Raw genomic sequence first — 15,059 nt, 5'->3', positions numbered from 1 at the left:
AATTGGGAATGGTAGAAAATAACATCTGTTTACACTGTAGCCTACCACAAACACTATAGACGATTACTTTCACGCCATCTGGCTCTGCCCACCAATCCAGAAACTTTGGACAAACGTTATTAATACACTTTCGCTAGCTATAGGTCGCAGTATTCCAGCCTCCCCATCTGTATGTCTGCTAGGAGACCTTTCGGTAGTTGAACCGCCACTGAAATATCAACAACCAATATTGATTGGTCTAACAGTTGCTAAAGAGACCATCCTCCTAAACTGGAAGAACAGAACAAAAATCACAATATCTCAGTGGCTCCTCCTATTATCCAACCACATCTCAACAGAAAAACAAATAGCATTAAAAAAACAATCAGATTGACTCGTTTTATACATACTGGTCACAACTCAAAAATATGTGCTTAGGTGTCTGTAGGGTCCCGGATGTTCCCAAAAACCCCGCCAGCACCCCAGATATGAATGTGTTTCTGTTACGTGTTTTTTTTTAAAACTGTTATTTATTGATCTGTTTTTTTCTTTTTTTTCAGATTCTCCTCCCTCTTCAAACGAAACTGGTATAGGTTCTGTCAGTTATGTTTTATTTCTTTGGGGGGGGAAAAAATATCCTTTTACACTGCTATACAAAACCGTCTATAATTCTTATCATTGAAAATATTATTTATGTGTATTGTATGTTATTGTAATTAAGCAAAATATAATGTAACAGGTAGCAATGATTTCTTGTCATCCTCTCCCCTCTTTGTTAACTGGTATTGCAATAATTGGTATTAATAAATAAATAAATAAATACGTAAATAATTTTTTTTTACGTATTTATTTATTTATTTATTAAAGAAAGAAAAAAGACACTGACACCATCCTCTAACTTCTCCTTTCTATTTTTTTCAGTTTGCTGCCTCTGCAAACGTTGGGGTCAACTTTGTCTTTTTCTCTGACACCGAACAGTTCACTTTTAAAGGCAAGGCAGAGTTTATGTATGAGATGATATGCAGCTGACAGGAAGATTAAAACAATTGCGTGAAAAGAGGTGGGACGTCGGTGAGAGGCTGTGAATGAGTTGCTAGTCGAAAGGTTAGTCATTCAGTCGGGTGGGAACAGGACCTCTGATAGCGAACCAGCAGCAGCACGGCCAGGAGGATCATGGGTACTCCAAGAGAAATCAAGATGATCACCAGAGGGCTGACTTTGTAAGCTGACGGTTCCACCGCTATGGGGACACACACAGAGAAGGTGATCATTGTACTGATGTCAGTGCTTTCAAACTTTGTGTATTCAGGCTTCCAGACTTGGTGACTCGATGATTCCAACAAAGTCTACTCACTGTCAATGGAGCTCCAGTCACTCCAGTAAGTAGATCCAAGGCAATCGTCATGTATTCTTGTCCTGATTCTCACGTTGTATTTGTGAGTGGGATCTGCCTTTGGCTTTTTATAGAACTGTTCGCCAATGATGATTTTGGGTCTTTCCTGTTAAGAAAACATTCAACAGTGGATTTACTCAGACTGTTCTTAGTGTAGACTACTCTGACTTTTAAATCTTTTTAAATCCAGTGTTCATTATCCCTGTATGTGCAGTAGAAAATAAAACACTTTTAACAAAACAGCATGTGTTATTTTTGGAATAATCAGCATCCACGGGCATCTGCACACTCATACATACTGCACCTGATCATCTATGTACAGCTCGTTTTCGAAGCAGTCATCATTTAGGGTTGCTCTACTCTGCGGCCGAACCCATGTCACGTACAGGTCTCCGTCTCTGATTGATGCAGAAACGTCTGTGGGTGGAGACAGGACCTCTGCGGCACACACGACAATGCAAGAAGTCAAATTAATTCTGCACATCTGCAGTGGACTCTCTACAAAATACACACACACACACACATCACCTGAACCTTCTGCTTACCAGAACATGGTAAATGGCCTTGCTTTTATATAGCGGAGTGGAGGGTTACAGCTGGAGAATAATTTTGAGGACAGATGAAACCCACTTATTACTTTGTTTGGTACCAAATTACTGTGAAACCACTGGGAGCCAAACCAAAATGAGTTAACGTGGTTATCAACACATTTTTGCATGCTAATATGCTATACTAAGATGGTAAACATTAGCCCTGCTAAACATCAGCAGGCTAGCATTCACATGTTGCGAGCATGCAATCATGCAAGCCTTAGCATTTAGCATTGACAAGTGCATGGCTAAATAATTTAATTTAGCATGAGGTTAGTGTAATCCAGGAAGCAGCAGCCTCGTACCATGCCTGTGTTAATATCACACGTATTTTCTACCGTGTAGGCTAACCCAAAGGACTCATACACAGTTAACAGTGTCTGTTTGTACATCATCTGATAAGATCTCGTTAATACAGTATTTCAAAAATTCTGCCCACATACAGATATTAAGCATTCACTTCTCCACTGACACCAGCAGATCGTTTTATTTTTAATGGCAGTGTTTGTCTGGGGGCATTACCTAGGTTGTCCATTTCGTACAATGAGGTGTAAGATGTCCACATGTCATTGTGGGACATGTTACAGTGGAGGATCACTTGAAGGAAATCAAGATTGTTGAGAGTCCAAGACGCTGATCCGACTGTTTCCACAGAGGAATGTTTCATGGACTGAATTGTTGAGTTGTCATTACAAACACTGGATGAAGAGACAGAGAAAAGGATTTACACTCATGAATACATTCCTCTCCTCTCACTGATCTACTACACTCAGACGTGTCGCAGTTTGGAACTGATCAGTGAATTAATCATTGCTGTATAGAAGAAACCTCTCTATATTTAGCATAGACTGGAACAGTTCTTATGAAGGTGTTTCATCTGCTTCTTTGAGAGGCATTCATGTTAATAAATAACCATCAAAAATATGGCATCCATATGTAGCCTACATGTAAAGATGGTGTCATCGAGACAAAAGAATACCCGACAGATACAGAGAGATGAGCATCCTTCTCTGCAGTGTGGAACGACCAGGAGCAGTTGAGTTCTTTTGATGGATAAAGTAGGCAGATAATTTTTTCTCCATCCGTCATTTCGACAGTATCGTTAAGTCCTGTAGAATCCTGCTTGTAGAGCTGAAACCAAATCACAAACAACAAAATACAGAAAATAAAAAAGCAGCCGGGTTTTATTTTATCTGCGCTATCTTCATAAACTGAAACAACACTTTGAGTCTCACCTCTCCACTGTCAATTTCCACATTGCAGATATCGGAATTGTTGCCCTCTGCCACTGTTATAAGAAAACACAGATGTAGAGTCACACCATAGGGGCAAGGACAATTATATCTATCTTAAAGGGGAATTATCGTTTTTTACAACCTGGACCTTATTTCTGGCATAAAATACAATCTTTTACTCACACATATAACTTTGGTGTCATGTGGAGTCATTCGGACGATATTTAGATCCAGTGGGGCACCGAAACACAGTCTAAATAACGCATTATCTGCAGTGAAACTCATTAATTTCACCAATATTTTCTATGATAAGCAAGTTCTATTCCCCGTTGAGTCTGGAGTTACCTGTTATCATCATCCAGGGTCTGTAGATTGACCTACTACCCTCTGACCTGGATGATGTCATCCCTGAGCGCCGCGCACACCCGGGACAGTTGGCTTGTTTACCTGTAATTTGCACTGCTAGTTTTTTTGCAGCATGGCTGAATATTCTTCTGATTCTGAGGTTGTGGACGACGACTTTGTTTATGATGGATGTCCTTACCATTTTGAGCCAGAGTATATGGATGAGGAGCTCGTTGAAAGGAAGATGTGGAGGCAGAGAGAGAGGAACAGCTGGCCAAAGAACAACAAACCGCTGCACGTCCGGGAATAGATAACAGGTAACTCCAGACTCAACGGGGAATAGCACTAGCGTATTATAACAAAATATTAGCGAAATTAACGAGTTTCGTGGCAGATAATGCTTATTTAGAGGCTGCGTTTCAGTGCCACAGTCACTCCCACTATATGGATATACACGGCACTCCACTGGATCCAAATGACACTAAAGTTATATGGGTGAGTAAACGATCGTTTTTACGCCAGAAATAAGGTTCATAACAGCATGTGAGGAAGTTTTAATGAAAATTTGATGCTGCACAGAAACTAAATATGCATAAAAGTCAATGATGTCGCTAATCTTTGACATATCCAAGACTGTGATAACAAGTAAAAAATCTCCTGTCTCTGATCATTTTTTATATATTGAAAATAGGTCATTTTGTGTGTATTTCTCTGAAATTGATTAACAGATTTAAGCAAAAAAAAAAAAAAGTTGAAAAAAATACTTATCTGATATATATTTACAGCAGTCAAAGTTAGTGGCTGTTTTCGGCCGCGAACACTATGAAAAGGAGTTTTATTGAAAAAACGGTTGCTGCACAAAAACTAAATATGAGCTAAAGTCAGTGATGTTACTAATCGTTGACATATTCAAAAAAATGAACGCGAAGTAGTCTCCCAATCCTTATGAAACTTAGCAACCGTCATTATAACATGTTTGCGTACAATCAGTTTTGGCCTGGGATATTTTCTTTCTTTTTCTACTGTTTTGAATTGAAATGCATTTTTCCAGACAATAAAAGAGCTTGAGTTTACAATATTCATGTCTGTGTCTATTGTTTGATTCAGTCGTCCACAAAAATCCATTTTAAATTAAAAAATGTTGCTTTTTGGGCCAGATATTGTTATGCGATTAAAATGTGATTAATCAAGATTAATTAATTACAAAGCCTCTAATTAATTCGATTTAACCAGTCCCACCTCTAGTCATTTTGTGTTTTTCCACTCCCAAAATCAGGGACTTTATCTTTTAAATTGACACTTAAAGGGTTACAGTTTTTCTTGATTGCTTTGACCTGCTTAGACAAACTGGGATCCACTCAGTTTTCATCATCACTATCTCAGCAGAACAGAAGGATTGACACATGTCCCCCACCCTTTTGCAAAACAGTTAACATGGATCTCATTCAAGCAGTCCAAACTCCATTGTTTTAGCTATGGTAACCAAACAGAAACCTTCTATTCCTAACTATTATAAACTACATAGATCAGTATGAAATCACTGAAGCACCTGACACTCCTTCACACAAATCTTCAATTAGCAATCAGGTCTTAAAAGGTGCCATGTCTGTGTTGTTGTTTGCCAGCATGGAGAAGGTCTAAGGCAGATGAGAGTGAGAGTAAAAGGTAGAGGTGCCCAAGGAAGAGGAGTCCGTGTGCGAGGTGTAGTTGGAAGGGCTCAAGTTCCAGATGAAATTCGGGCAACTGTTATTGAGGGGTGCCAACATAACCATGTGTGTGCTGCCATCTCCAATGATGGTATCCTATGACCTATCCCCACTACTGGCCCATACAGTACCGAACGCCTCATAACATTCCTGAATGTACTTCATGAGAGGCTGATCCTACCCAAGGAGAGAAGGCTGTTGAGGCCTGGCGTGCCACTCTTTGTCATTATTTGGGACAATGTGGCGTTCCACCACTTTTGCCTTGTCACTGAGTGGTTTGGAGTACACCCTCGTATGATGATGCAGTTCCTCTCAGCATATTCCCCATTTTTGAGTTCTTCACTGCTTGGAGGTGGAAGGTTTATGATCACCATCCCTACGAGCAGACGCCTTTGCTGAATGCAATGACTGCTGCTGCCCAAGAAACAGGTGCAGAGGACTTATTATACTCCAATTTCTGTTTACATAAATATGGAGGGGGCGTGGTGCATCAGCCGCAGGAGAGAGGTGTGGAGAGGGCTCATGAGAGCAGGACCAGGTGAGAGTGATTGGCACACATCCTGTTAGTCTAATCACGCTCTCCTTTTAAACACAGTAGCGTGCTGGACCTGGAGATCAGATGAGACACGGCACAAAGAAAGACACTCTTGGCGTCGGCAGAGGAGACTATGCCTGCGAGGTGTAAATGTGTCGTGGTTTCAAAATAAATAACTACAAATGTCATTGCAGTCTAACTCTCTGCTGAAAGAACCCACAGTGGCATCAGACAACGCCACAATATATTTTCTGTAATATTTACAGTATTTCAGCTTTCAGCCACAGTCTGAAAAAAATATGTCATGTTTTATTGATGTCATGGCATCAATAAAAATTGCATCAAAGCAAAGCAAATTTGACACAGGCTATGCAGAAACACAACAAAGGCCACTGGGCAATAGGCTACAATGACAAGCAATGGTGCACTGATTCGCACAGAGTGCTGTATTTTGTATTTTTTTGTCCATTTTATAATGATTGATTGAAAGAGCTCATATACTTGTTTGCAAATTGTGTTGTTCGAAGGCAAAATTTGCTTTTGTTGCATATTTTAAATCTTTTGGCATGGTTAGAGCTTTTTGCAAACAAAATGTGTAATTTTGACCATAAGTGCCACTACTGAGGCCTGTTTTGAAAATGTGGAGTTTGAGTTGACAGCTACATCAAAGCAATCAAGAATAACTGTAAAATCCTTATATATTTTTTTGTTTGTTTTGTTTTTTGTTTTTTAATATTTTGCAGTTTTGATCAGTACTGAGGTTGATTTACAGATTTATACAAAAAAAGTTGAAAAAAATATTTATCTGACACAGCAGTTAAAAGTTAGTGGCTGTTTTCAGCCACCAATGAAAGGGTAGTGCTTTTTAACCATTTTTGTTTTCTTAATCTGGGTGGGGAAGGAAGCCAATTTCCTGGAAGACTCTATTGAAAGAAAGAGGTCTAACACCATGCTAACGAAAACATAAAACTGAAAACCTTGAGTAAAACATGACTTACTCAAGGAAATGTGCAACATATTTTAACAGCCAAGTGTTGATAGACATTGCTCATCAACTAAATAGTTATATTAAATGTGTGAAAAATACGTGGTGTATAAAGACCACCTACCATTATGTGGCCCCAACAAAGACAGCAAACTGGGCCAAAGTATTGGAAGAACAGGAAACAGCTTCATAGCCAAATTGCGGGGTTCACACACACACAAATACACAAACACATGGGGTTGCCAACCGTCCCTTGAAAAACGGAATCGTCTGTATTTAGAAACAAATGTACGCGTCCTGTACTGAGCTGAGACGGGGCGCACTTTGTCCCGTATTACCGTGAGAATCAAATATAGTGTGTGAAATGTCAATCGAAATAATGAATAACAGGGCGCTTTATGGAAATTTACGGTAAATTTATTCTCATGCCGTCTACTTCTCTGTGACCAATGAGCTGACATCGGACTGGAATCCCGGTCATCTCATTGGTCGAGGTACTGTTGCTTGGCGAGAAGATACCGGAAGACAACAAAGCAACAACTTTTCCTCACACTTTCTGTTTGCACTTCTTATTGCGCTAAAAGATGAATGTTCTGCTTTCTATTGTTTAATATAAATTTATAGAGTTTTAAGTCAAGAAGGATAGGTTTCTGTTTCTGAAAGATATTTATTTTATTCTGTTAATTTTGTTATTCTGTATTAAAAATAACATTTTGAATAATAATTTGTTTTTGAATGCGTTCATATTACACAAAAATATGCATCTAATTCAATTCAGGTTCGAGTCAAATAGTTAAAATATCGTTTCACACACACACACGAAAAAAAATAAATAAAAATACCACGCCGGGAAGGAACAATGCAAGCAATGTTCCCTCTAAACTGCGCGCTTGCGCAATTGCGTACTGCTTGCACGTTCTCCGCGCACAAGAAAATCTTTGCAGCGCATAAAATAAAATCCAACATGAACTGTTAATAAATTAAACAAATAACAGTTTATTCTGTACCATTTCGCAGTGTAACCCATTGAGTGACAGGTGTCCAGACAATGATAAGATAAGATAAGATAAGATAAGATAAGACTTCATTCATCCCCGTGGGGAAATTAGGGCGTTACAGCAGCAGGAAACAACAGTGCCAGATGCAGAAGATACAAAAAAAATAGAATAAAAATAGAATACGGCCAACAAATATGTTATGTACAAAAAATATTTACATATTGCATCAAAGAGATTCACAGTGTCTGGTCTAAGTTGAAACAACCAATTTGGATTGAGGAGTTAGAGTGTTAAGGAGGTTGAATATATATATATATATATATATATATATATATATATATATATATATATGTTGACATTCATGAATATCATGAATAAAAACAACAACAAACTCCAATAGGAGTTAAATTACCACGTATTGCAACTAGAAGGTGTGAGATGATGGTTATACTGTAGCTACACTGTGCATAAGTCCTGAAAAGAAGCTCAGCAGCTCAGCAGCAGACGAGTTAGGAAATGCTGATGTTAAATAATCTGACTGCTGAGGGGACAAAAGACCTCCGGAAGCGTTCCTTCTTGCACTGTGGGTGCAGCAGTCTTTGATGCGGTTCACCTACACAGCCAATCGATGTCATTGACAGCGCTTTGTGTGTACGTGCCCTGCGCATACGCACCGCGGCGCCGGTGTTTTGCAGGTTAGCTATGTAACAGTGCGGCGGAGTTAAGAGACACAAATGATACAAACCTCAACGGGCAGTGGCACTAAGCCAAAGTAATTGTATATTTTACAGACATTGTGCAAAATGTCAATGTTTTAATGTGAACAAATTTTATCTCTGAAAGGTGTACATGTCTCAATTCGTCCAGAGCAGGACTCTCCCTCACCCAGACAGCAAGACCCTCACACTGACATATGACATACTTACACAGCTCATGAACAACAAGATTTTTGTCTTTTTCATGTTAAGCGGGCCAAATCACTTATATTAAAAGTAAACTAATGGAAATTACTGCTGTATTGATTCTTTTAACAAAACCGTGTAACTTGCTATGATCCCAGGTTTTGGACAGGTGTAATACTGGTGTGTGGCCACAGCGTCTGACGTTGCTCATAGTGGTCCACAGTGTACTCAGGGAGTTTTTGTGTATGCCCAGACTCATGAAAAATTAGAGGGAACATTGAATGCAAGATACAAAAGGATACAAAAAATAGAATAAGGTAGACACCAGAAACTAAGTAAATATGTCATGGTACAAAAAATATTTACATACTGCATCAAGTTTTCAGTAGCCAACTAAAAACTGAACGAACCAACTAATGTAAATAGAGGCTTGAGATGGTAAGGAAGATGAATATACATACTGACATTCAATATCATGAATAAAGCAAACTCCAATAGGAGTTGCACCAAGTATTGCACAAAAAAGACATGTGTAATGACAGAAATGAATTGGTATTTACTGTGCTCTTGTATGTCCAGAAAAGAAGTTCAGCAGCAGCAGTGCTAAGAAAGGCTGATGTTAAAGAGTCTGACTGCTGAGGGGACGAAAGACCTCCGGAGGCGTTCCTTCTTGCACTGTGGGTGCAGCAGTCTTTGGCTGAAGGAGCTTCCTAAAGTCCCAACCGTCTCATACAGGGGGTGAGAGGGGTTGTTCGACAGTTTAGCCAACATCCTCCTCTCCCCCACTTCCTCCACTGAGTCCAGAGGACAGCCAAGGATGGAGCTAGCCCTCTTGATCAGTTTGCCCAGTCTCTTTTTGTCCCTCTCTGTGACTCCACCACACCAGCAGACTATGGCGTAGAAGGTTGCCGGTGCAACCACAGTGTCATAAAAAAGTCCTGAGTAGGGTCCTACACACCCCAAAGGACCTCAGTCTCCTCAGCAGGTGCAAGCGACTTTGTCCCTTCCTATAGGACATTCGTGTTGTCCGACCAGTCCAGTTTATTGTTCAGGTGAACGCCCAGGTATTTATATCCATCCACGATGTCTATATCCAGTCCCTGGATGTTCACCAGTGCGGTTTGTGTTGCCTTCCTTTGGAAGTCAATCACCATCTCCTTTGTCTTGGTGGCATTGATGTGAAGGTGACTGCGTATACGCCAGTCGTCAAAGTCCTCGACCACCTTCCTGTATTCCAGGTCATTCCCGTCTGATACCCATCCAACGACGGCTGTATCATCCGAGAACTTCTGGATGTGGCAGCTGTCTGTCTGGATAGAGTACTGTCCCTCCTGTACTGCAAAGCACCTCATCATAAACACTGCTGTTCTCTATTATTATACATTCACCTTTCAGTTCCACATATGCTTTTACATTTTCCACAAAAACTGTTAAAGTAGCAAATAATTTTTCATCATTAAAAGCGAGAAGGTCCCGGGTTCGAATCCATGGGCCGACTGGGCCTTTCTGTGTGGAGTTTGCATGTTCTCCCTGTGTCTGCGTGGGTTCTCTCCGGGTACTCCAGCTTCTTCCCACCATCCAAAGACATGCTCATTAGGTTAATTGGTGATTCTAAATTGGCCGTAGGTGTGAGTGTGAATGGTTGTCTGTCTCTCTGTGTTAGCCCTGCGATAGACTGGAGACCTGTCCAGGGTGTACCCCACCTCTCGCCCGATGACAGCTGGGATAGGCTACAGCAGACCCTGCGACCCTTCACAGGAACAAGTGCTTAAAGAAGATGGATGAAGGAATGAACACTTGGATGAGTGGTGAAACGTCTTCAAGAACACCCCACAAGTCCTGCTGACTTTGTCTCAGCTTTGTTTGTTGGAAATAAAACAAAAAAAAAGACACTTGCTAACCCAGAATCGAATCGAGCTTCAAATTAAATTGATTAACTAATTAATTGGGCCCCCCTCGAACATCCCGCACAATGAGACAACATTGTGCGGGACAACATTAAAATCAGTGACAGGAGAAGTAAATAACATTGACCGTCTTGTGACAATCCAGTGTTCTGCTGGGAAACGTTTGAACCTGACATTCATGTGGATGTTACTTAGACATGTACCACCCACCTAGACCAGACCAGGCACCCCCACCCCATAGCAATGACACTCCTTGATGACAGCAGCCATCCCCAGCACAATTACACACAAATACGGTTTAGGACCAACTCAAAAAACAACACAGTGGTGTTGACCTGGCCTCCAAATTCACTAGATCCCAAACTGATCAAATATCTGTGGGATGCACAGAGGCCCCTCCCCTCAACCCATTGAACCCAAAGGCCCCCACTAACAACATTCTGTTGCCAGACACCACAGGACACCATCAGAAGGCTCATGTCCATTTTCTGAGGAATCACAACTGTTTTGGAGGCAAAAAGGAGACCTACACAATATGAGGAAGGTGGTCATAATGTTATGCCTGCTCGGTGTACAGGTCACAGCCTGCGATCCTCACTGGTTACTCGACTATTCTTCCACTAGGTGGCGGGCGAGCATCACATATACCGCACTTCCGTTCTTTTGAATTAAGAAGTACGCGGGATCTACTGTATCCTGTATAGGAGATACAAGTGAAAGCAATCTACCAGCAGAAAACAGGGAAACTAATGTCCCCAGTTAAGACCGTCTAACGACGAGGTAACAACGTGTGATAAACTGTTTATTATGCTGTATTATGCTGAGTTGAGAAGTCAACATGTGGTTCTTTGCCTTTTATCGCCTCTAAAGCAGGATGACCGCAGCAGACACAATACGGAAAAACAAAACCACCATTCAAGGGATTCTGTGCGGAGACTACCCGCTTATCCTCAACAAGGTGTTTGAGAAGAAGGTGATAACTCGCCGGGAGTACACTAATCTTAAAAGCATCAACAATGTGAACGTGGAGGGGCACGTTGTCGAGCTGGTGGATAAGATCATGAATAAAGGAGAAACAAAGTGCCGAGATTTCTGGGACCTCCTGCAAACTGACGACGATATTACATCAACTTTCCCTGAGCTGAAGGACATTCAAGTGAACGACCCTCGTAGTCTATCAAGGCCTGTTCAAGTGAAGGATCCTGTTCAAGTCTCTGCACCTCACAGTGGTAGGTTAACACGCACGATTTAAAACGGTTCGACATCAAGCAATCACAGTGAGAGTTCTCTGTTATCCAATTCTGCTTCACTCTGTTCTCCTCAGATGTTCTGTCACAAGAGAGCAAGAGCCAAGGGGAGGTGAGGTCATAATGCTGGACATTGTATTATATTTAAAAAGGATTTGTCGTTTTCTGTAGACATAATCTTATATCCTGTAGTAACACACTGAATATTATCTTTGTAATATCTTGTGAAATAAATACAACTTAAGACTGTTATGATAGCGTTTAAGTCATGACATATTATTTTAGGATGACTTCTATCAACTGAAGAGCCAGCCTGTCGGCCTTTGTGTCATCATAAACAACGAGAATTTCATGGGGGCCCCAAAGAGACGTGGAACGGACAAAGATGCTCGTATGTTGACTTTTTTGCTCCATTGTCTTGTGTGTTGCTGCGTGAAGCGTAACTACTTTTATCCTTTATTTGACCTTCCTGCAGAAAGCTTGGCAGAGGTGTTCAGCTGGCTTGGATTCAGAGTGCTGATGTGTAAAGACCAAACCAGGGACCAGATGAATGGCACTCTGAACTTCTTTGCTTCTCTGACTGACCCCACGCAGCTGCAGGAGTTCAGCTGTGAGGAGTGGTCTGGCAGTGGATTCACTCATCCTCAGCAAGTTCTTAAGCATGGCGATGCATTCATCTGCTGTATTCTGAGTCATGGAGAAAATGGTGTGGTGTTGGGGATTGACGACGAGCCCCTCTTGATCAAAAAAATTACGAGCACCTTTGAGGCAACAGACCAGTCCGCCCTCTCTGGCAAGCCCAAAGTGTTCCTGATCCAGGCCTGCCAAGGACGTGAGAAACTACGTGGAGTGTTATTAAGCAACGAAGAGGCTGATGGTCCTGGTTCAGAATCCATCCCTGTGAAAAGTGATATTCTGGTCGCCTATGCCACGGTTGAAGATCATGTGGCTTTTCGACATATTACAGATGGCAGCTGGTTTGTCCAGTCTGTGTGTCAGCAGCTAAGGGAGCGCTGTCCTGGGTAAGTATGTAACTCAACATATTCTGTGGTGAAATATCCTAAAACACCCCCAGTACATTTTGTATTTATAATTTCACTGTACTCTATGATTTTAGGGGTGAGGACGTCACCAGCATCCTCCACCACGTGAACAGGGAAGTAGGCCAAAAAGAAACTGGTGCAAAAAAGCAAATGCCTGAAGTGAGATTCACCATGAGGAAGAAGCTTGTGCTGTCACCATGTCGCAACTGAAGCTCAATCAGCACAAGTCATGTAAACTCAGCGTACTCTATCTTTTAAACCAGGGGGATACTTTCTTAATTTTTCAACCTTTTGTATCATTCTTAATCTTTTATCAATGTAACAGTAATTTCACACTCACATTTACAGGTCTCACAATCAATTATGCGTGTCATGTACATTTATACACACTAAATATAAACCTAGAACGAATCTGAAAGCAATACTTTTCAACACCGCATTTCTGTTACCTCGACTCTAAACGTGATTCACATTGATATTCCGAACCAAACCGAGGTTTTATACAGTCATATGGAAGTAAAATAAATATGAATAAAGTGGTACACAATAATTTTATTATATAATAATATGTATTTGTGAGAACTGTCAACACATGAAAGGCGCTAGGCCCTAATAGCAAACCTGGGCAGGTGCTCAGAGAATGTGTAGATCAGCTGGTTTGTGTTTTACGCCAAAGTCCCATTATGTTTCAAGACTGCCACTATCAGCCCAGTGCCAAAACAAAAACACAAATCACTTTACTCAGTGACTACCGGACTGTTGCACTCTCTCCCATTATAAGCGTAAGTCATCTCCAGACTCCATTCCACATCCGACCCCTTGGAATTTGCCAAACTGCTCCACTGAGGATACCATCGCCTACGTTCTTCAAATGAAGAACACTCATGTGCAGATGCCGTTCCTGGGCTTCAGTTCAAAATGTAATACTATCATTCCCCTGGTGACCCCTGGGCATCAGCATCCCCGCCTGTGTGCTACTTGCTGCTAGACTTCCTCACTGACAGACCACAGTTAATGTCGGTTGGACAGAACACCTCCAGTGTCATCTCCCTCAACACAGCCTCTCCTCAGGACTGTGTTCTGAGCCCTCTGATGACACACACAACTGCATCCCAATCTGCCCCCAACCACATTGTGAAGACTGCAGACGAAACAGCTGTGGTGGGCCTCTTCTGGGATGACAGGAGGTGGAGCAGCAAGTGGGCTGGTGCAGAGACAACAGCCTGATCCCGAATGTGGACAAAACCAAAGAGATCGGTGTCTACTTTGGGAAGAACCAGCACTACTGAATCACTATACTCTCTTCTTTACCTGACACACTTGAACATCTTAATTGCTGTAGTCTGGAAATATGCTGCTCTCTATCTCAGACATTTACTTTATGAACAATTTCTGCACTACTGTCAACTCCAGATTATTTTTACTATTGCACTAAATAGTATGTTGTGCTGAGACAATGCTGAGAAATTTAGTTCTGTGTACACCGAGCATGTCCAAAGTCTGGCCTGCGAGCCAACCACGGCCTGAGGTCGAATTTTATATGACCCCGCGTTTTGTCTAAAAATATTTGGCCCGCCATCCAGCGCACAAATTGAGCATGCAGTTCCTTTTCTCAACTCATGGACGCAGCATCGACAGATGTCTGTCAGCTGCTATTAAACCTCAAAGAATAAGAAGATGATAGCCCAACTACCATTGCCAACTACAGCCAATGATGTGTGATGCCGGTACTCTTGATAGGGAGGAGTTTTCAGACAGAGAGCTTTGAAAGTGTATGCAACCGACACTTATTTGAATAAAATTTGCTTTGACCCTTCAACTGTCATGGCTACATTAAGTAGAAAAAGGAAAGTTGACAACGAAGGCCGCCGCTTCCAGGAAAGGTGGAAATTATAATATGTTTTTACTGAAAGGTGAAAAAAAATAAAAAAATAAAAGTACAACTCATACAACTATGTGAATCTCTGAGTTTATTGTTTCCCCCAGTCAAGGACTCTATCCCACCAATGACAGCTACCCTACCAAGTAATTACACCTACAATCAGGACATGACATGGATGCAAGGACCCTCGAGTGGTGCTCTAATACTATCAATATTACCGCTGACAATGGCAACTATCCTGCCGAGCTGACCTCTGGTGGCCGTGCAGAGTCTGAAAGCTGAGATCTAAGCTGCCTCTGGGGTGGTATTACC

General features: G+C 41.4%; 1 protein-coding gene across 1 annotated transcript; it reads left to right on the top strand.

The window, feature by feature from the left end:
• Positions 1-11,294: 11,294 nt before the first annotated feature.
• On the top strand, positions 11,295-14,817 carry LOC311488849 (caspase-3-like). Its single transcript, XM_084545706.1, has 6 exons — positions 11,295-11,355; positions 11,446-11,804; positions 11,900-11,934; positions 12,108-12,213; positions 12,298-12,844; positions 12,940-14,817. The coding sequence occupies exons 2-6, from the start codon at positions 11,450-11,452 to the stop codon at positions 13,073-13,075; spliced, it is 1,179 nt and encodes a 392-aa protein (XP_084401832.1). The 5' UTR covers positions 11,295-11,355; positions 11,446-11,449; the 3' UTR covers positions 13,076-14,817.
• The last annotated feature ends 242 nt before the right edge of the window (positions 14,818-15,059 follow it).

Source organism: Chelon labrosus, assembly GCF_963514085.1.
Source record: "Chelon labrosus genome assembly, chromosome: 6".
NCBI lineage: Eukaryota > Metazoa > Chordata > Actinopteri > Mugiliformes > Mugilidae > Chelon > Chelon labrosus.
The sequence above is the reverse complement of the archived record's forward strand: the minus strand, read 5'-3'. Positions and strand labels throughout refer to the sequence as shown.